Source organism: Crocodylus siamensis, chromosome 10 (assembly GCF_052110815.1).
Source record: "Crocodylus siamensis isolate JL-2025a chromosome 10, ASM5211081v1, whole genome shotgun sequence".
NCBI classification, from domain to species: domain Eukaryota; kingdom Metazoa; phylum Chordata; order Crocodylia; family Crocodylidae; genus Crocodylus; species Crocodylus siamensis.
Window position 1 is genome coordinate 367995 of NC_143404.1, and position 19249 is coordinate 387243.

The window sequence follows — 19249 nt, forward strand, 5'->3', positions numbered from 1 at the left end:
ACTGAGCTACAGCTTTCCTCACTGACCGGTCTCCCCAGATCGTGTGTTGCTTCTGGCATCTGCCAGTGTATTATTGTCCAAGAGCTCCGTGTCGTCTACGCACTGTAGATTCTGGTTCCTTACAGATCTTTTTTTACTAATGTTTCATTTTTCCCCTCACTGTGGGCTGATATTAACTGGTTGTTCAGCTTGCTGCTTTCCGTCTGACACTCAGTACTGCTCAGTTTTTAGAAGTAGTTGCCAGTGGCACGGTGCTTGGGTGATGAGGCTAAACCCTCCTGTTTTTGCAGATTTTTTTGGATCTCATTCCCTACTTGAGAGCTGGGTTAAGAACGGCCGTGCATGTCGGATCACAGGGAGATGGGAATGAGGCGGTGGTGTTGAGGCTGGGGGGGTCCCTGTGTTCTGATACTTGATAGGGTCTCGCTCCTCCCCACCTCCTGCAGACCCATGGATTTAACCACCATAAAGAGAAGTCTGTCCAAGGGCAACATCCGGAGCACCGCTCAGTTCCAGCGCGACCTCATGCTGATGTTCCACAACGCGGTCATGTACAACAGCGCTGACCACCACGTGCACCACATGGCCGTGGAGATGCAGCAAGAGGTCTTGGAGCAGCTGCAGATGCTGGGTGAGGCGCTCCTGTGCTCCCAGGACAGGCTGCGTTTTGAGAGGTAAGAAGCCGCACGCGGTCGGGTGCCCTGCCCCCGCCCCCGGGTACTGTCAGAAACAAACCAGCGCCCAGCGCAAGCAGGCTGTGCCCGCCCCCGGGGCTGGGGGCTCTCGCGGGGGTACCGGCGCTGCCCTCCCTCCTGGGCCAGACCTCCGAGGCTGCAGCGACCCGGGGGAGGGGGCGGGACCCGTCCACGCCCACGCGCGGCGCCCTCCTCCCGCGGGGCCTGACGCCGCCTCTCCCGCCCGCAGGTGCTGAGCGCGGCGGACGCGGCGCCCCCAATAAAGGCTTCGCTCGGCCGCCGGCCCCGGAGTGGTCTGTGGGGCGGGGCGGGGCGGGGCGGTACGTGGGCGGTGGGCGCCTCTCATTGGGCGGGGCCTGCGGGCGGGGGGAGCGATTGGCGGGCCGCGGCCCTTCCTGGGGGGCCGCGCGGACCCGGAAGCGGAAGCGCGCGGCGACGCGGCACGTGGCCGGCGCGGAGATGGGTCGGGAGCTGGAGTCAGAGGCGCTGGCAGAGCCGGAGGCCGGCCCGGAGCGCACGTACCGGGAGCAGCTGGCGAACCTGAACCCCATCGCGCAGCCGCTCGCCCCGCGCAAGCTCACGCGCAAGCTGTACAAATGCATCAAGAAAGGTGGGGCCGGGGCCGGGGCGCGCGTGGGGAGCGGGACCCGCGCGCATCCGGCGCTGACGTCTCGCGCGTCTCGTTTCTCGTGCAGCAGCGAAGCACAAGCAGATCCGGCGCGGGGTGAAGGAGGTGCAGAAATTCATCAACAAGGGCGAGAAGGGGTAAGCACCCGAGTGGCGGCCCTGGGGCAAGTGGCAGCCTGCTCTTGGGATGGCTCCTTGTGCCATCGCGGTGGGGGGGAGCTGCGGCACAAGGTGCTGATCCTTGCATCTGGGAGAGGGACAGAAGATGGAGCTGCTGAGTACAAGGAAGAACAATCGCTTTTGTTTGACCCAGTCCGTTGATCGCAGGAGTCCCAACGGACTACTAATTATGCACCCCTCACTACTTGTAGCAATGTTCAGGTTTTTGCCTGGTGCATGCTGCATTGTAACATAATGACAGCTTGATACTTATAATGAAGAGAGATATTTTACAAAGACTGGGTGTGAAAGCTGAGTAACAACTGTGTGCAGATAGGTGCTTCACCTACAGCTGCTTACTACAGAAACTCAGTGCTCAGTTCTGTGGGTACTGCCCTGCTGATGGAGTAAAACAGTTGGTCAGAGGTTTCTGCTTTGCACACTTGGGTGGTTGTTGCTAAGATCAGGTAACAGAGCAGCTGATTGCTTGCGTCTCGTGGAGCTGCCAGTGCTGTGTGAGCATCATCGAGTGCTGTAAAGGGAGCAGGGTGGGCATAGGTCAGGGCCTTTTTAAGCTGAGCCACGTCATTATGACTTGGGCAGAAGACAGGGCAGACTCTTGAAGACGATCATTCAAAGACTTGCACTTCAGAGAATTAGTCGGTCTGAGGTGTAAATCTGCCTTCTGCCTGACTTCGGACTAACATGGGCGGCTACCTCTCTCAGTGACGACAGCTTTCCGAGCCTACTAAATATAAATGGTCACTTCCAAAGAGAGTGGGCAGTGACCTTCTGAGCTGTGGTTTATCAGCAGCGAGGATGGATTAAGCAGAAGGTTGGAATAGAGGAACCGAAGTCTGTGAGCACTGCTGTTTGCTTGGTCTGGTAGCTACTTTGCTTGTTGCCCACTTCCCCTCTAAATTATTCCCATCCCTTTGGTTTACCACTCCTGTGACATTGCTTTACCCGGTACTTGGCTTAGGCTGAAGCTGCTTCATTCCCAGACCGAAGAAGGACGTTTTGTGCATGGAAGCTTGTCTGGTCTTCATCCAGAGAGTTAGTTGATCCAGTAAAAGATACTGCCAAACAAATCCTGCCTCTTTCATGTTCTCTCAGCTGTCTCAGCATACAGTAGACAGCCCATGTGCGTGGGGACCTGGGACTAGAATCTTTACTGGGTGCTGTGCGCACAGGACTCCCGTACTGGTGCTGATTCTGTCCCGTGGGACCTGCCCTCTAGAGCGTGTCCCTGTCCCAAACCTGGCCTCACCCTGCTGGGGGACCAGCGGTGCCAGCCCTAAATGCTATCCATCACCAGCCCTCTTGCCCCCACTCATCTGCTCGCCTCGTGCTCTCGCTGCCTTCCTGGTCCCACAACTTTTCTCTGCTGTTCCAGGATTGTGGTCTTGGCTGGGGACACGCTGCCCATTGAGGTGTACTGCCACATCCCCATCATGTGTGAAGACAGGAGCCTGCCCTATGCTTACATCCCCTCCAAGACGGTAAGATGGGTAGGAGGGGTCTGAAAACAGAGAACAATCTCTCTGGAGTTGGGAGAGCACAGAGCAGTCTTGGGCCAGGCTGGCTCTTGGATTCTATCCCTTTCCCTTTCTGGTGGCAATAAGCTTGCCCTGTGGCCTAGCCCGAGGTCCTTGCTTCTGCTGCTGCTCCTGTCTTTTTTACACTGTGACTTGGCTTCTTCAGTGAAGGGAGCTTCTGCAGTGGGTCCCCCGTATCATCCTGCTTCAGCCCAGGAGCTGAGCTGGTCTCCAGCCGAGACAAATGCTTCCTGCCAAGGTGGCTAGAGCTGCTCTGCCCATGGAGACCTCTAGTAAACTGCTGTGCACTGGAGAAGGGAGCAGCTATGGGGTCTGTTAGTTCATCTCAGCCTGTCTCCAGCCTCTAACATGCTTGGGTGATCCCTAATTGCGTTGCAGTGGGTTCCCTGCAGAGCTGGCATGATCATAGCGCAGTCAGCACCACACCAGCATTGCCTGCTACTGGCCTCGTGCTCTTCTGTGTTCTGTAGTAGAGCTGCAGCCCTGCTGTGCCCAGGGCATGGGGCAGTGTCAGTGCTCCCTTACAGGCAGCATCTTGCTGCTGGGGGTGCCCCGGCGGGGAGGAGGGTGGGCATTAGGCCCCTGATGGCGGGGGGGGAGGACTCAGATTGGGAGCGGGCCGGAGGTGTGGACTGGGCTGCATGATGCTGCCCTGGTGGAGGGGAGGAAGCCCCCGCACAGGCCCCAGGAGCATGGAAGCTGCCTTCCCTGTACCAGCCTAACAGCATCTCCTTACCTCCTTCAGGATCTAGGAACAGCTGCAGGCTCCAAGCGTCCGACTTGCGTGATCATGATCAAGCCCAACGAGGAATACGAGGAGGCTTACGGGGAGTGTCTGGAGGAGGTGACGGCCCTCCCTGTACCCTTGTGACATGGGGCACCCGCTGCCCGGAGACTCAGGCTGCTGCCTGCCTTTACCGCACCAGCTGTCCCATAAAACAGCCCGCTTTGGGCATTTTAAAAGGAAGTTGTCATCCTGCCCTGCAGCACCAGGCGGGGGATGGGACTTCTTAATACTGATCAGTACTTCAGAAACCAGCATGTTGCAGCGATGGGGCCAGGCCCTGCATGCGGGGGTGTGCTGTGCTGGGCACTGCTGCTTCTCAATAAATGAATTTTGTATGGTTTTAAACTGCTGCTTGCTGTGGTCTGGGGTGGGGCCCTGGCTCTGCCCATACCCTGCTGCGCGCGCGCGCGCACACGCGCACGCACACACGCGCACACGCACACGCACACACACGCACCCCAGGGGTGGGCTGTTGGAGTGGAGGGAGGGGCTGCCCGTGCTCACCGCAGGCTGGTGTGGAAGCAGCCCTGGGACATGCCTGCAGTGAACCATTGCACCCTCTTCCAACACCCCCCCCCCCACGGTGCAAACATCCTGGGGGGGGGGGAGGGGTGCTGGTCCCTGGTCCTTGTGCAGGCAAAGCCCTGGGGGTGGAGGGGGGCAGGGGCTCCCAGCCTGGCCCCCATTTGGGGGTGGGGGTAGGGGCACCTGGCGCAGCCTGACTCAGCAGCTCCTCCTGCAACTGCACCCGGTTTCTGGCAGCACTGCCAAGTTTTGGTGTTGCCACTCCCGGCCCTGCAGCACTCCCGGCCCGGCCACCCACCTGCACAGCACGGCGACACCGCCAGGGTGCCCCACCCAGCCCAGGCTCAGCCCCCGGCACCTCATGGCTGCTGGCAGGAGCCCCTGCCCTGGCCTGCTGCTCAGGAGCGCAGCAGGGTGAGGGGCAGCTCCACCCCACCATGCCCTTCAGGAGCTGAAAATGGTTGTGGGGCCTCCCCCAGTGTGGGGGGGGGGGGGTGTGGCAGCTCCAGGCTAAGGGGCCCCCTGCAGTGGTGGTGCATGGTGCTGGGCTGCAAGGAGCAGCCTGGCACCAAAGGCTGAGTCCCCCGGGCCCCTGGAAACCGGAGCAGGCACATGCACACCCCCACCCCCGCCTCCTTGACCCCGGAAGCCTGAGTGCGCATGCACAGCTCTGCAGCTGCTTGTTCCCACTAGGCACCAGCCCCAGGCAGCGTGGCACGGCATGACCGCGGGAGGCTGATGGACTGAGCTGGGGTAGGTTTATTCCAGGAGAGGCCAGCAGCACCGTGCCAGACCTAGGCCTTCACATCCAGCCCTGGTGGGTTGTGGCCCCCAAGGACAGCCACGGAGCACTAGTGAGCCCAGACCTCCGGGGCCACCTACAGCCCTCCCAGGGTGATGTCCTGGCAGCCCCAGGCCAGCAGCTTTGCAGGAGCAGCCCCAGCTGGACACATGCAGGAAGCCCAGCCCGCTCCTGCGGTCTCCTGTGAGCCGAGGGCGTCAGGCTGTCACTTGTGCCCCGAGGGAGGTGCAGCTGCCCTGCTCCTTGCTCCAGCCTCTGCTCAGGTGGCAGGGCTAGGGACCAGGCAGCAGCCTTGGCTCCAGCAATGCCCACAGCCCCTTCTAGCTCTGCGGGGGGCACCAATGGGCAGCCCCAGCCCCCTGGTCGCAGTTAGGGCCTGTCCCCACAACCTAGGCTGGAGCTCTGCACTCAGATCTTGGAGGACTCGACCCGCTGGATCCAGGGCGAGTCCGGGTCGGGGTCACGGGGCTCAGCCCGCAGGGCCCGCAGCTCACGCTCCAGGGCCTGGCTGCGGTGGTACATGTCCATGTAGCCGGCTTGGAGCTCCCGCTGGTAGCGCAGCACCTTCTCCTTCTCCTCCTGCCACGTCTTGCGCTCCAGCTCGAAGTCCATGGCCTGCAGCTGGCTCTGGCGTCGCTCCTGCAGCAGCTCTTCCCACAGCCACTCCAGCTGGCGCTCCAGGGGCTCCACGCCCTCCCCGACCAGGCCCCGGCACTTGGAGTCATCTGTCTCGCAGCCAGACAGGTCCTGGCACAGGGGCATGGGGGCATCCCCACTGGGCTCCAGGGAGCCAGGGAAGGCATCCGCCAGCTGTGCCAGCTGAGAGTCACGAGCCTGCACCTCGGCTCTGGCCTCCCGCAGCTGTGTCTTCAGGCTGAGGATCTCGCTGAGCTTCTGGGCCATCTCCTCCTGCGAGTCCCGCAGCTGCTGCTTGAGCAGGGAGATCTCAGCTGCCTTCTGGCAAACCTGCAGGAGCATGAGGCGCTGGGCATAGGGCTGGGACCCAGCCCCGGAGGCCCCCATCAAAGCCTTCCCCCCTGGCCACGGATATGGGGGGTTCGAGACCTTGTGTCCCCAGCCTCCCTGGTTGCAGCCACCCAGTGCTGAGCCCTATGCAGGAGGCCAAGGCACCCCAGGCCAGAAGGATGCGGGTGGCTGCAGGTTCCTGCCCACGGGTGCACCGTGGGCGAACCAGTGATGCAGGCATGCTCTGCCTGGCCGCACAGAGCAGGTCTGCACCACACGCACTGCAGTCAGCCGCCCGAGCAGCTGGGACCGTGTGGGCGCAGGGGCTGTGGCCAGGCCTCTCCATGCTCACCTCCCACTTGGCCTCCTCCAGCTTGGGGCTGGCGCGGTCGGGTGGCAGTGGGCGCAGCCGCAGCTCCTCGCTCTGGCACTGGTGCAGGCTCAGCTCCTCCTGCAGCCGCTTCTTCTCCTGCTGTGCCTTGTAGAGCTGCAGCTGCAGGGCCCGCTGGCTGCGCTGCGCCTGCTGCGTCACCTGCTGCAGCTTGGCCATGTACATCTGCTTCAGCTCATCCAGCTCATCCATCCACAGCCGCTGCTTGTCCTCAAACACCTGCCAGCATGTGGCACTGGGTGCTGGCAGCCAGGGGAGGTCTGCCAGCCCAGCCCCTTTAGCAGCCCCAAGACTCCACCCCTGCCCCCATGTAAGGACCCCAGAGCCCCTCCCAGGCCACAGGCACCCTCACAGGGGGGCTCAGCCAGCACAGCAGGGCGGTGGCGATCCCCTGCTGCGCCCCCCCGCCCTTGGTGCAGGACACGGGGCATGCTCCCTCCATCAGCAGTCCCTGCTCTGCTCCGGCTCCCAAACCCCTCACCTGGCTGCCTGCTGGGGCAGGGACACAGCACTGCCTGCCCCACACCTCCTCCTGCCCTCACCTGCGTGAAGGGGTCCTCGGTCTCACTGAGGCTGCGCTTCAGCTGACGCAGCTCCCCGCCCTTCTCCTGCAGCCGGTCCTCCAGTTGCTTGACCACGTCCTCCAGGGAGAACGTGAACTCGTAGGGCGGCGGAGGGTCCCCAGGGCTCTGCAGCCGGCTCAGTGTTGCTGTGCTCTTGCAGGGCAGCGGCACCTGCTCTGATGCTAGGGGGTCCCTGGGGCCCCGTGAGGCCCTGTCCAGAGAGCCCCCAATGTGGTTGATGTGTCCCACAGAGGCGCTGAGCTGGCCCGGGGCTGGCTTGAAGCGGGGCACGTAGGAGGAGAAGTGCGTGGAGCCGCAGCCAGCAGCAGAGCCCTCGTCCAGGCTGATGGCGTGCAGCAGGTGGGTGCGCAGCGGGCCAGGCTGCCCGGAGCTGCCCGGTGACAACAGCGTGTGCAGGCTCCCATTACTTTTGGACAGCTTCTGCCCCTTGGACGCAGACAGGCCCTGCATGGAAACCAGGCCCTTCCCCGCCACCGCTTTGAAGGCCGATGGCCGGATGCGGCACTGCAAGACAAGAGCTGGGGTCAGCTGCCTCTGGAGAGCCCCAGTGCTGTGGCCCAGCCAGAGCCCTCCCCAGGCCTCGTGGAAGGACCTCCCCAGAGACCCTTGCATCCTCTGGGTCTCAGCTTCTGCCACGCTGCAGGGATGCTGGATGTGCAAGGGCAGCTCTTGCTAGAGCCCCTGCCCCCACAAGCCCTGTCCCGATGCTCCCCAGACATGGGTGCATTCGAGGCACCTGGGGAGGCATTGCTGTGACCCGTGGCCATGTCCTCTGCCAGCAGACACCCGTCACCCACGGGCACTGCCCAGCCCGGTCTGGCCCACCTTGTCGAAGCGGCCCCGCTCAGGCAGCGAACTCTTGGAGAAGTCGGCCCCGCGAGGGCTGCGCTCGGGCGAGCGGTTCTCGCGGTCGCTCTCATAGTCCCGTTTGCAGGAGCCCCCTGGGGACTTGCGTTCAGGCCGCGCTTCACGCCGGGGGCCGTGCAAGTAGCCCAGGAGCTCACGCTGGCTCAGGCCCTTCCGGAGCAGGCCGTCGGGCTGCCGCAGACCCCGCGCGCCACCCAGGGGTGCCCGCAGCTCCACAGGCGACAGATCCTGCCTCTCCACCAGGCTGCCCACACTGCCCATGCCACCGGCAAGGCGAGGGTCCAGGAAGCCACTGCCAGGCGCACAGGTCACATGAGGGACCTGTGCTGTTGCCATGGAGAATCAGCAAGGTGCGGGATGCCAGCCCTGCAGGCAGAGGAGCAGAGGTCAGCGAGGGCCAGCGTCCAGGCTCTGGGGGGCTCAGGCCCCAGGCCCCTGCCTTGCCGGCCAGGAGCCCCACAGAGCAGCTCTGCCAGCACCCTCCAGCCCAGAGAGCCAAGGCAGTGCCTTCCTGCACCCCCGGAGGGGTCTCCTGCCACCCACCTGCTCTCCCCAGGCAGCCAGCCGGGCCCGAGAGCAGCGCGCCAGGAGGCAGCAAGATGCCGGCTGCAGCCGACCTGCCTTGCCGCCACCCGTCTAGGCAGACCAGCTCCCCCTGCACCCAGCCCCACCTCCCGCCCCTGCCCGGGGCACGGGGAGGAAACCAAAATAAACACCTACCGCCCAGCCAGGCAGGCAGGTTCCAGAGCCGGCATCGCCCGCTCGGTCCACGTGAGCACCTGCCCTGCCCCACGCAGGCCCGGGGCAGCTGGCCAGGCATGCCTGCAGCCGCCTCCACTCAGAGGGGTCCCGAGACCAGCTGTAGGGCGGGCTGCTGCATCTGCGGTCCAGGGCCACGGCGCAGCAGAGCCCCAGAGCAGTGGGCATCCCTCGGGACGTGCTACAGGCAGGGCCTGGCCGCACCATAGGGCAGGGGCCCAGCCCTGCCAGCAGGCCATGGTGCCCAGTGCCCCAGGACAGGAGCAGAGCTCTCTGCAACAAGCCCAGGGCCCACCACAGCTCTGCAAGCTGCAAGCCCTGCCCCAGGGTGAGGCTGGGTCCCACCCAGCTCCTTCAGAGCCATCCGGCCCCTGCTGCCCCCACAGCTCCCACCCGGGACACCTGATGCCTCGCTCCCTCCTTGCTCATCAGCCTGCCCTTGTTGTGGGAGAGGAAGTCAGGGAGCAGTCACTGTCCCGGCCCAGCGCCACACACAAGTGGGGCCGGGCGGGGAGAGCCAGAAGCCGGGACAGGATGAGGCTGTTTCCTGAGCAGGTGTCCAGGCTGCAGGCACCGCCCGGCCGCGCTGCCACCGAAGGAAACTCTGAGGAAGCCAGCAGTGCGGGTGAGCGGCGGATAAGCCTGCTCCATGGGGCTGAGACCCTGCACACGCCCTGCCCCGCGTCCAGCAGGCCCAGCCCCGGCTCCACCCCCAGTGCCCAGGTCTGGCAGGCGCAGCCCAGGGTCTGGGCCCCGCCATGCAGGTGGGGAAGCAAGACTGAGGGGTCACAGCTGCAGCCAAGCCAGGGAAAGAAGGCAGGAGTCCGGCTCCCCCCCCATGTCCCACCAGAGCAGCGCCCCGAGCAGCCTGCCAACACTGTCAGGTTTGGTGAGACAGAAGCAAAGGTTCCCGTGGCAACGGGGATGCTGCCAGGCTGCCGTGTAGCGCGTGGGTGCATCCCTGCCTGTGCTGCGACCACACGTCAAGTGCCAAAGCCCTCAGACCTCCTGGGGCCACAGCGGCCCCTGCCCAGCCGGACCAGCACAGCGCACGTGCCCCCGGTTCACACAGCTGGCCCCAGGGGCTGCCGGTAGCCAGGGCCTGCCATGATTCATAGAAGTCGGGTCAGAGGGGACCTTGTAGTCTGACCCCCGGCCTGGGCAGAAGAGAGGACTGGGCTCAAACAACCCCAGCCAGGTAAACGTTGAGCCTCCTTCTGAAGACCCCCAGGGTAGGAGCCAGCACCACTTCCCTTGGAAGCTGGTTCCAGACCCTAGCCGCCCTGACCGTGAAGTCGCCCCTCCTGATGTCTAGCCCGAACCTGCTCTCAGCCAGCTTATGGCCGATAGTCCTTGTTACTCCGGGAGAGCAGGGACTCTCCCTTTCCCGATGGTCTCCTCCATGCTCCTGCCAGTGGAGGAGTAGCTGCCCCTGGTGCAGGGATCCCAGGGCTAGCCCAGTGCAGCCCATGCCCACGGCCCTGGTGGCACCCCGGGAAGCCACCCTGGCTCAGCCCCACGCTCCTGAGAAACAAACAATGCTCCGTAATGGGCACCACGCACGAACCCGTCTGGCAGCTTCTGCCCAGCAGTCGCCTCCTGCCTGGGCCTGGCACCGCTCCCAAGACACCTGCACCTGGCTCCCAGCCCTGACAGAGCCAGCGCTCCCGCCTGCCAGGGCCAGGCTCCTGCATGTGATGCAGGGCGCGAGGGCGCTGCCAGGACTGGTCCCCAGCCAGGCCTGGGAAAGGCAGAGGGTTTGGCTCTGGCCCCAATCCCAGCTGAGATGAGGAAGCAGGTCAGCCTGCAAGAGCACTGGGAATGCCAGGGGCATCAGGCCGCCTGCCTTGGACTGCGAGGCACCAGCGGCGCGGAGGCTCACACGGGGTCGGGCTCATACATCCACCCCTGGGCCGGCTCCCGTGGCCTGCCCCAGCAGCGCTCACCCCACGCTGGGCCCATCAGGAGAAGTGTGAGGCCTGGGGCCAGGCGGCCAGGCCCCTTCTGACATCTCCCCTGAACAAGCACATCCCCCAGCACCGCCTTGGGTCACCGATGGGGCCCAAACAACCCTCCCACAGCCCCTCCAAGCAGCTGGAGTCCACGAGAGCGCTGCCAGGGCCCAGGCAGCTGCCACACTGACCCAGACTCCTTTGACGCCAGGCTCCCAGCTCCTGCTGGGCTGCTCTCCCCAGGCCCGGTGTGCCAGCAGGGCCCGGGCCAGCCCTCAGGGCACCTGAGCCACCGTCCTGCGCCCAAGCCCCCGCAGGTCCCTCCAGGGGCAACGCTGCACCCCGCGCTGCCTCTGGCCGTCACCGCCCAGCCCCCGCACAGTGCTGCAGCCCCAATCACTGCACCAGCCTCTAGGTAGGTCAGGCCTGCCGCAGTGCCCACACTGAGGATGGTAGCTGTCGCATCAGGCAGCGCCTTGCCCCAATTTCTGGCTCCCTCCCTGGCCTGGATTCTCTCCCCTTGCATAACACTGCAGCAGATGAGGCCCTGCAGTCGCCTGCAGGAGCCGGCTCCCAGCCCAGCCCAGCACGTGCCGGGCTCCAGCCGCAGGGCTGCCGGAGGTCGAGGGGCAGCAGCTACTTGCTCTCCTCTGTCCAGGCCCCATCCTCCAGCCCAGGGCCCTGCCGCTCTTGCCAAGCACGTGGTGCTTGCACCACAAAGGGGCCGAGCAGAACCTGCGGGGCCAGGGCAAAGCGAGACAGGGATTCGGAGCCAGGGCTGGAGACCCTGAGTGCGCAAGGCCCATGGCGGGGAAGCTCTCAATCAGGACTGGTTTTGCACCAGCACCCTGGGGGCGAAGGTCCCTGCAACCCCAGGCCTGGTAGCTCAGCGCTCCCCAGGCGGCTCCTCAGAGCAGACCCCCTGCAGCCACCTTCCCGAAGCACTGCCCAAACGCCCGACGGCTCCTGGCAGCAAGCCTGGTGCTCGTCCCGCTGCGGGAGCAGCGACCCACCGCAGCCAGAGGCCCAAGAGCCGCGGGTGCTCAGCGCTGGCCGTGCCGCTGCCTGAGCCGTAGCCGTGCTGGGGGGCGAAGGCGAGGGCAGCCTGATGGAGGTGGGGAAGAAGCCTTGGTGGAGGGAAAGCAGCAGCCCAGGCTGGGGCAGGACTTTCCACAAACAGCCCAAGGAAGAGCCTAGGCACCCAGGGCAGGTGCAGCACCAGGCCCAGCCGAGCCCAGCCCGGCCCGGCACTCCCCGGGCTTGCACCTTGCTGGGAGCGGCGATGTCGGCCTGTCCCTGCCCGCGGCCCGCCCAAGACGCCCGGGCAGCCGGTGGGGCAGCCGCGCTCCTGCCGCCGCCGGAGCAGCTGGGCGCGGGGTGGGGGGGACGCCGGTCCCTTCCCGCCACAGCAGCCCCGGGCCCGCGCCTCCAGCCCGGCTCCCGCCCCCCCGAGTCCCGGCCCAGGTCGGCCCCGGCCAAGTCCGGGCGGCCGGCGCGGAGTCCCCAGCCAGCGCGAAAGCCCTTCCTGCCGCCGCGCCCCGCGGCCTGGGCCCCGCAGCCTCCCGCGGGCGGGCGCCGCTGCGGCCGGAGCCCCGCGCGGGGACCGAAGGGAGGGAGCCGAGGCCCCGCGGCCGCACTCACCATGCTGCCGCCCCGCGCTTCCCTCGCCGCGGTTTGAACGCGGGCTCGGGCGGCCGCAAAACCCGGCCCGGCCCCGCGCCCGCCGCAAAGCCCGGCCCGGAGCCACCGGCGCGGAGCGGCGCCAGGCGCGGCACGGCCGAGGCGGCGGCGCTTCGGGACTCGGGCCCGGGGCGGCCGGCATCGCCCCTCGCCGGCCCTCCCCGCGGAGCCGCCCCCGCCCCCACACGCAGCGCTGCGGGCGGCTCCAGCTGCCCCCGGGAGCACTGGGGCCGGGCCGGAGACCTGGCACCGGAGCAGCGGGAGGCCTGGGCGCAGGCGGGGCAGGGACGCGGGGCGCCCGCAGTCACACCACACGTGCGCTTCGGTTTTTTATTGTCCGCCAGCTCCGCCACGTCCAGCGTGGGCCGCGGCTTCCCCGGCGCTGCAGGGGCCGCACCGCGTTCCCGAGCCCCGCGCTCGGGCTGCGCCCTCTCCTGCTCCTCCGGCCCCTAGGGCCTCCCGGCCCCCACGCCACGGCACGACCTCCGGCGCTGGCCTGCCGCGGCGAACCTGCCCCGCTGCGGGGCCCAGCCTCAGCCGGGGCGGCAGGCTGCACGGCCGACCCCGCGTGCTATGCGGGCGGCTCAGCTGAAGGTGCACCAGGGCGTCTGGCTGGGGTCGCAGTCCAGCAGGATGTTGAGGACGGTGCAGGGGGCTCCGCCCACGCTCAGCGCCGTCCGCGACTCGATCCGGTAGCGCACGTTGTTGAGGCCGCCGTCCCGATCCACCTTGAACTGCTCCTGCAGGGAGGGAGGGAGGAAGGGGCGCGGGCTGCAGGCCTGGCAGGGACTACTCGGGCCCTGCCACCCCCCGCAGCGCTGCTCCCACCTGCTTCTGTGCCGCGATGCGCTTCTGGTCCCTCTTCCTCCAGGCCGGGTCGTGCAGGTGCTGGAAGGTCTTGTACCCAGTCGTGATTCCGGAGGGGCGGAAGAGCTGGCGGAAAGCAGAGCTGGCCTGAGCCACCGGAGCTCCTGCCCTGGGCACGGGGTCCCCCAGCCTGGGACGGGGGGGACTGGGAGCAGACCCCTACCTGGAGGCCGGCCCCCTTGATGCGGCGGTAGAACTCGTCGTCTTCTCGGCCCCAGCCCCAGAAGCGGTTGGACATCCCGTTGCACTGAAACGAGGACACGGCGCTGAGGCCGGGGCTGCCCGACCCGCTCCTCCTCCCCCGGCGCTGAGCCGCCCTCCCCCCGCGCGTCGGGATGGGGAGCGCCGGCCTGCCCGCGCCCCTCACCATCTCGTAGTGCTGCTTGGTGAGCAGCAGGATGCCGCCCACGTAGGTCTTGTAGTGGTAGAGCGGGTGCAGCTCCGGGGAGGCCACGTGGAAGGGCCCCGCCTCGGGGAAGCCATAGTCCAGCTGCTCGTTGAGGGGCAGCAGGTCCACGTCGTGCATGGCGATGTAATCCGTGTCGTTGCCGCTCTCCAGGAAGCCCACGTTGATCAGAGAGGCCCGGTTAAACCTGCCCAGAGGCCAGGAGAGTCTTGTCCGGGCACCAGGCGCATCCTCCCCCAGGCACCCGGCCGTGCCCCCCCATGCTGCCGCCAGTTCTCAGATCGCAGCAGCCTGGCCCCTGCGCACGTCGCGGGCGGCGCTCGGGGCCCGCAGACGAGGCCGAGGGCAGCGCCCAGTGCGGGGGTAGAGCGGGCCTCGGGGCTGAGGCGCAGCTCCCAGACCTCCTGGCCCAGGAGCCGTGCCCGCGTGCTGGGGGCTTGGGCGCGCGGTCGCAGGAGCCAGCGGCGGCGCCCGGGGCGCCTCCAGCCCAGTCCAGGAGCGCCAGGCGGGGACGCCCGGCGCCGGCTCCCTCCCCACTCCCTGCCCGGGGCGGCACCTGAAGCGGTCGGCCTGGTTGAGCACGAGGATGCGGTGGCGCACGCGCTGCGCGCTCAGGAACCGGTGCATGTGCGGCACGAAGGCCAGCAGCTCCTCGAAGCGCTCGCGGAAGGGCACGAGCAGCGCCAGGCGATGCGGACCCCACGACGCCTCCTCGCCCGGCGGCGGCGGCGGCGGCTCGACCGGGCACGGCCGCGGAGGGGCGGCCGCGGCCCCGCGGCCCCGCCGGGCCCCGTCGCCCGCGCAGCTGAGCTGGAGCCAGAGCAGCGAGGCCAGGCCCAGCAGCAGCGCGGCCACGAAGAGCCGGAACACGGGGCAGCGCCGCGGCAGCGCCCGCCGGGACCTGCGGGCCGCACCGGGGCGTCAGCGGAGCGCGCAGACCCCGGCCCCGGCCCCCCTCCGCCCCGACCCCCGGCCCCTCTCCACCCCGACCCCGCTCTCACCCGCTGTCGTCGCGGGTGGGCAGCAGCGGCCTCCGCCGTGCCGGGAACATCGCGGCGGCGCCGCCCCGCGCCACGCTGGCTCCGGCCCCGCGCGGCGCAGCGGGAGCGGAGCCCGGCCTGCGTCCGCGCCCCGGCCCGGCACGCGCAGTCGGGCTCGGGGGACAGAGCGGGGCTGCAGGAGGCCGGGCCGCAACACCCGCCCGCGGACTACAACTCCCAGCAGCCCCCGCGCCACCGGCAAGAAGACAGGAAGCGGAAGTAGGTGTCACTCCTTTAATGTCCCCCCGGCGCCGCCTCTGGGCTCCCACGCATCCGGCCCCCAGGCGGGCCCAGGGGGCGGGGCCGCGATCTCCTCCCCTCCAGAGTGGACAAAGCCCCCCCCCCACCCCGCCGGGAGTCCGCCCAGCGGCTGGCAGGAATAAGAGATACAAAAATATCCTGTTATTTCTCAGAAACGACGTTTACAAACTGGAGCCATGTCCGACCCCCCTAGAAAAAGTCACTGAGGCCGCCGGGCCTGGCCTGCTAGTAGAAACGCTTGTTCCGCTCCTGCCGCTTCTGGAAAACCACGGCACCCACCACAGCACACACGATGATGCCCAGCAGGGCACAGAGCAGCAGCAGGAACACCTTCCAGCCCGTGAGGGGCCCGCTCCGGAAGTTCCCGGTCGGATCATCCACGTTGTCTGCAGGGCCGGAAAGGACGAGGGTGAGCGGGGAAAGAGGCCTCCACCCCATGTCAGGGGCTTACTGGCAGGCCCAGCCCCAGCAATTCCTGCCCCACAGCTGGCAGCAGCCCAGGCCAAGGCAGTAAACTCTCCACCCCACCCCCGGCTTTGCGTGGGAAGTGTCCCCACCTTTGCCCCAAAACACCCACTGGATCACTGGACGCAACACTGCTCCATCCAGGTCCTTGCGCAGACACCACGCTGATGCCAGCAGAGTGGTCCCAGTCAGGCAAAGATGGAGTGGGGCCCTGACCCACCAAATCTCCTCAGCACCCCACACTCACCTTTGGGCGACTTGAGGAGGCTGACGCTAGGCTCAATCTTAGTCCAGTCGATGTTCTCGTCCTCAGGAGGATGCTCCACCATGAGCTGGAACAGCTTCATTGAGATGATGTCATGATTGTCTAGAAAACAGCCGCCAAGGTTGCAGAGATTGGCAAAGGCCTTTGAGCCACACGTCCCCCACAGGGGAGGTTGCTGCACTCAGGTCTTGTGTCATGTCGTGTCGTGTCCTCCCCCCCCCCAGAGATCTGCCTTGGTTTCCCCAGCTTGCTGCTGCCCCCCACAGTCTGTCTCCTCCCCTGTGTGGCAAAGAACGGCTCCTGCTTGGGTCCTGCACTGACAGTCCAGTGAGCAAGGCCTCCTCACCGGACAGATCCCCAGTGCCAGCAGAAGCCCCGAAGAAGTAGCCAGTGGGTAGTCGGACTCCTGCAATATCAATGCAGTTCTTCCACTCGTTTTTGTCCTCCATGTCAGTCATCACCTGTGCAAACATGGGGTTCTCGCATACAGCCGTGCTGCCCACACACCTCCACCAGGCCAGGCCTGCACCCTCTCTAGGGCTGGCCAGCCCAGGTGCCAGAGAGCACAAGCTCTTTTTGTGCACAGGACCCCTTCCCACTGGCAACATGGCCCCCCCTCCCCCCTGCCCTGCTCAAAACACCAAGACAAGGGGCACCAGATGCCGTGCCACCTCCCCGCCGCTCTCACCGTCAGCCGACCCCTGGAATAGCGAACTGCCAGGAAGGTGTCGTGGTTCCGATTCCTCAGGTCAGCAGTGCAGCCCGCCAGCTCTGTCCAGCGCCCATCTTTGCTGTGGTCGTAGGACAGGGAGCCATTATTCACCATGGCCGAGATGTATGGGAACACACGCTGCGGGCAGAGCAGGACATGAAGCGTAGCCTGCCACGCACTAGGACAGCCTGCATGATGGGAGAGCCAAATGTTCCCCCACTCCCACTCCTGCAGATCAGGCACACCTGTGTGCCTAAGGGAACAGCCTGCTCCAACATACCCAGGGCTGTGTCAGGGCACCTCTGGCAGGCTGTGACCGCTAGGCACACTATCCTGAGGGGGCCATCATATCAATGCAATTTGATTGGAAGTGGGAGCACCTGATTTTGGCCAGGCAGCAGAGGGTGCAGGCTCCAGGCAGGGCTGTTCTCCACTCTCCTTAACCCAACTACCCCAGTTTAGCAAACACCCAGACAGCATCCCACTGGGCAAAGAATTCCTGCTTAAGGACACCCCAGCCCTGGCATCCGCCTCCTCCCTTCTTTCCACAGGACACTACTCTGTGACTCTGCAATGCAGGACAAGTCCTCCTAAACTCTTACCATCTGCACCACTGTGGAGCCCCCACTCCTCCTCATTTTAGGTAGCGAATGCCCAGGGACAAAAGATGGTCCCTGCCCAGAGAACCAGTAGCTCAGGCCTGAGATGAGAGAGGTGAACCAGGGGGGACAGGAAGCAGAACTAGGAAGCAGACCACAGTGGTCTCCACGGGCTGGTTGGCAGCCTCAGGCCCTGCTGGCTCAACCATGCAAGGATTTTGTAGCCAGAGCAGAGAAGGTTTGAGAAGGGGTTTGAAGAAGAATGAAGTGGTACTGGGAGTATCCTCCCCTGCAGCAGCAACAGTGGGGGGGTGGGAGGGGGTTGGGCACAGATGGTGCATTTGATAATTGTATAAGTGGGTGACAGAGGCAGAAGACACGGGCCAAGTGGACTAAAGCAATCCTGCCAGGTCTGTGCACAGGGCGGAGCAGGGGTCCAACACCACAGACCCATCTTCCAAGGCGAGGGAGGCAAGCTGGGCTGGGCTAGGGTCCTGCCAGGCAGAGCTGTGGGATCAGGTTTTGACAGAGGTGGTTTCTTTTGTCTGTACTACCGCAGGGTCTGGCAGCACCGAGGAAAAGCTGAGCAACCAAGAGACCCCCCTGGGGGAGTTTAACTCCCTGAACCCCCCCATTTTGGAAGCAGGAGCCTGGAGGCTTATGTGGGTTCTCTACATCTCTCCCTTATGGCAGCAGAATTAAGAGACCCTAGAAACGGGTCCGGTGTAGGTGGTAAGACAAGAGGATGGACTAAGCAAACTGCAACCCTCCTTCTCTTAGGACCATGCGTACCTCTCCCCAGGAGAAGAGAAGAGAGGGCACGATGCCAGCACCAGTCTCCTCCCCATGCAGCATGTTCTGTGCAGCTGCAGCAAACCCTGACCATACTGCCCTGAGCCTGCTAAGCCTCCCAGTGCGCTAACCAGGCGCTGAGCCACCTACCTCAGTCGCTTCATCGTTTGGGTAGGTGTCCAGGAAGATGGCCAGGCCGTGGAAGTTATCCTTGCTGCCAAACACAGGACCTAGAAGAGCCAAGTAGAGCAGGGAGCTCTATGCCAAAGGTGCCAGGCAGCCCTTGTCCCTGTCCAGAGCAAGTGACACCAAGTCGTCTAGTGAGACCCTGCACTTTGTGGTGCTGTGCCAGTCCTGGTGGGCTTCCCAATTGGCCTGTGCAGCGTGGGGCCCACCTCACAGACCATGCATGTGCCACTGAACAGCGACAGCACGAGGATGGGAGTGAGGGCCCTTAAACGTGCTACAGCAGACAGCTTCTCTGCAGGAAGGCGCTTGGCTCAGGGTCTGGTGCCCAGGGAGATCCTGGCACTGGAGATCAGCAAGACCCACATGACTGAAACACGACAAACCAGCCTGGCACCTGCCAGGTCAGGCTGCGCCATTAGCTGTGCTCCTGGCTGAACGCTGCAGCCCCCAAGGACAGAAAAGCCCTGGCTATGGCGCTGCCCAGGAGCAGGACCCGAGGGCAGCGGCGGAGCTACAGCAGCTCGTTGCTGGACTGCAGTCGGCAGCCACCAAGCAGCCAGGCCCCCCCCGAAGGACCCCGGTACCTGGGACGAGGCGCTCCCGCGTGTACCACAGAGCCAGGCCGTCCCCGTGCAGGTTCTTCTTGCCCACCCCGTGCACCTTGAAGTGGACATGCAACTCCCAGTCCTTGAGGAAGCAGGGCTGCGAGGAACAGGTGGTCACGCTTGGCCGGCCAGCCAGCCCGGCCGGCGCTCCCTCGCCCGCTGCCCTGCTGCACCCACTCACCACGCGGTTCCAGATGGAGCCCTCCCTGCTGCGCTCGTCGGGCGTCAGGCGGACGTACTGGCTAGTCAGCATCGTGCTGCCTTGGAAGTCCCACAGCGGCATCGAGCTCGACCCGACCCCTGCGGCAGCAGGCGGGGAGTGGGTGAGACCGGCGCTGGGGGCCGCCGGCCACGGGCGAGCCCCGGCGGAGCCTCTAGGCCCCGGAGTGCCACCCGCCCCGCCCCCCCACCTCACCCTGGTAGGGCTTGATGAGCGAGTGCTCTCGCTTCACGTGCTCGCTGTTCCCGTCAGTGAGCTCTGCCGCCGCCGCCACTGCCGCCAGGACCAGCAGCCCTGGCAGGAGCCCGCGGGTGGGGCGGCCCCGGCCCCGGCCCCCGCGCGCGCAGCCACCGCTGCTCGGAGCCGCCGCCATTGCCACCCCCCACTTCCCACTTCCGGCTTCCGGCCGGGACGCGCCAAAACCCGTCCCCCGCCAAGCCTGGGCCGGAAGTACCCTCGAGGCCGCCGCGCTCCG

The 19249-nt window shown here is 65.8% G+C and overlaps 5 protein-coding genes across 6 annotated transcripts; 2 read left to right on the forward strand and 3 right to left on the reverse strand.

Moving 5' to 3' along the window:
- The first annotated feature begins 450 nt into the window (after positions 1 to 450).
- Positions 451 to 1063, forward strand: LOC149856028 (bromodomain-containing protein 8-like). Its single transcript, XM_090020724.1, has 2 exons — positions 451 to 674; positions 925 to 1063. The coding sequence occupies exons 1-2, from the start codon at positions 451 to 453 to the stop codon at positions 929 to 931; spliced, it is 231 nt and encodes a 76-aa protein (XP_089876850.1). The 3' UTR covers positions 932 to 1063.
- An 84-nt stretch (positions 1064 to 1147) lies between these two features.
- Positions 1148 to 4172, forward strand: NHP2 (NHP2 ribonucleoprotein). The gene is made up of 4 exons (XM_090020723.1): positions 1148 to 1305; positions 1391 to 1460; positions 2878 to 2983; positions 3786 to 4172. The coding sequence occupies exons 1-4, from the start codon at positions 1155 to 1157 to the stop codon at positions 3909 to 3911; spliced, it is 453 nt and encodes a 150-aa protein (XP_089876849.1). The 5' UTR covers positions 1148 to 1154; the 3' UTR covers positions 3912 to 4172.
- Positions 4173 to 5099: 927 nt separating this feature from the next.
- N4BP3 (NEDD4 binding protein 3) lies at positions 5100 to 12451 on the reverse strand. Of its 2 annotated transcripts, XM_090020820.1 has the most exons (5): positions 12315 to 12451; positions 7921 to 8328; positions 7054 to 7599; positions 6473 to 6730; positions 5100 to 6120 (listed from the first exon to the last, which is right to left on the reverse strand). In XM_090020820.1, exons 2-5 carry the CDS (start codon positions 8296 to 8298, stop codon positions 5563 to 5565), a joined length of 1740 nt encoding a protein of 579 aa, XP_089876946.1. In that variant the 5' UTR covers positions 8299 to 8328; positions 12315 to 12451; the 3' UTR covers positions 5100 to 5562. The 2 variants fall into 2 exon arrangements, with proteins under 2 accessions (XP_089876946.1, XP_089876945.1); XM_090020819.1 differs by lacking the exon at positions 12315 to 12451 and having other exon boundaries at positions 7921 to 11878.
- A 218-nt stretch (positions 12452 to 12669) lies between these two features.
- B4GALT7 (beta-1,4-galactosyltransferase 7) lies at positions 12670 to 14824 on the reverse strand. Its single transcript, XM_090020824.1, has 6 exons — positions 14628 to 14824; positions 14183 to 14527; positions 13588 to 13813; positions 13384 to 13467; positions 13182 to 13286; positions 12670 to 13093 (listed from the first exon to the last, which is right to left on the reverse strand). Exons 1-6 carry the CDS (start codon positions 14675 to 14677, stop codon positions 12938 to 12940), a joined length of 966 nt encoding a protein of 321 aa, XP_089876950.1. The 5' UTR covers positions 14678 to 14824; the 3' UTR covers positions 12670 to 12937.
- A 62-nt stretch (positions 14825 to 14886) lies between these two features.
- LMAN2 (lectin, mannose binding 2) lies at positions 14887 to 19182 on the reverse strand. The gene is made up of 8 exons (XM_090020823.1): positions 18970 to 19182; positions 18736 to 18854; positions 18534 to 18651; positions 17911 to 17990; positions 16346 to 16507; positions 16004 to 16118; positions 15640 to 15759; positions 14887 to 15313 (listed from the first exon to the last, which is right to left on the reverse strand). Exons 1-8 carry the CDS (start codon positions 19145 to 19147, stop codon positions 15153 to 15155), a joined length of 1053 nt encoding a protein of 350 aa, XP_089876949.1. The 5' UTR covers positions 19148 to 19182; the 3' UTR covers positions 14887 to 15152.
- Between the last annotated feature and the right edge of the window lie 67 nt (positions 19183 to 19249).

Bases quoted from the DNA above. Each gene is read 5' to 3' on its own strand.
- NHP2 (XM_090020723.1), top strand. From the start codon at position 1,155: ATGGGTCGGGAGCTGGAGTCAGAGGCGCTGGCAGAGCCGGAGGCCGGC. The intron at 1,306-1,390 runs GTGGGGCCGGGG...TTTCTCGTGCAG, and splicing joins GTACAAATGCATCAAGAAAG to CAGCGAAGCACAAGCAGATC. The intron at 1,461-2,877 runs GTAAGCACCCGA...CTGCTGTTCCAG, and splicing joins ATCAACAAGGGCGAGAAGGG to GATTGTGGTCTTGGCTGGGG.
- LOC149856028 (XM_090020724.1), top strand. From the start codon at position 451: ATGGATTTAACCACCATAAAGAGAAGTCTGTCCAAGGGCAACATCCGG.
- B4GALT7 (XM_090020824.1), bottom strand. From the start codon at position 14,677: ATGTTCCCGGCACGGCGGAGGCCGCTGCTGCCCACCCGCGACGACAGC. The intron at 13,814-14,182 runs GTGCCGCCCCGG...GCCTCTGGGCAG, and splicing joins AACCAGGCCGACCGCTTCAG to GTTTAACCGGGCCTCTCTGA. The intron at 13,094-13,181 runs GTGGGAGCAGCG...CCCTCCCTGCAG, and splicing joins GCATCGCGGCACAGAAGCAG to GAGCAGTTCAAGGTGGATCG.
- LMAN2 (XM_090020823.1), bottom strand. From the start codon at position 19,147: ATGGCGGCGGCTCCGAGCAGCGGTGGCTGCGCGCGCGGGGGCCGGGGC. The intron at 16,508-17,910 runs GTAGGTGGCTCA...CTCTGCCCGCAG, and splicing joins CAAACGATGAAGCGACTGAG to CGTGTGTTCCCATACATCTC. The intron at 15,314-15,639 runs GTGAGTGTGGGG...CCGGCCCTGCAG, and splicing joins CCTCCTCAAGTCGCCCAAAG to ACAACGTGGATGATCCGACC.
- N4BP3 (XM_090020820.1), bottom strand. From the start codon at position 8,298: ATGGCAACAGCACAGGTCCCTCATGTGACCTGTGCGCCTGGCAGTGGC. The intron at 7,600-7,920 runs GTGGGCCAGACC...CTTGTCTTGCAG, and splicing joins AGCGGGGCCGCTTCGACAAG to TGCCGCATCCGGCCATCGGC. The intron at 6,731-7,053 runs GTGAGGGCAGGA...ACATGCTGGCAG, and splicing joins CCGAGGACCCCTTCACGCAG to GTGTTTGAGGACAAGCAGCG.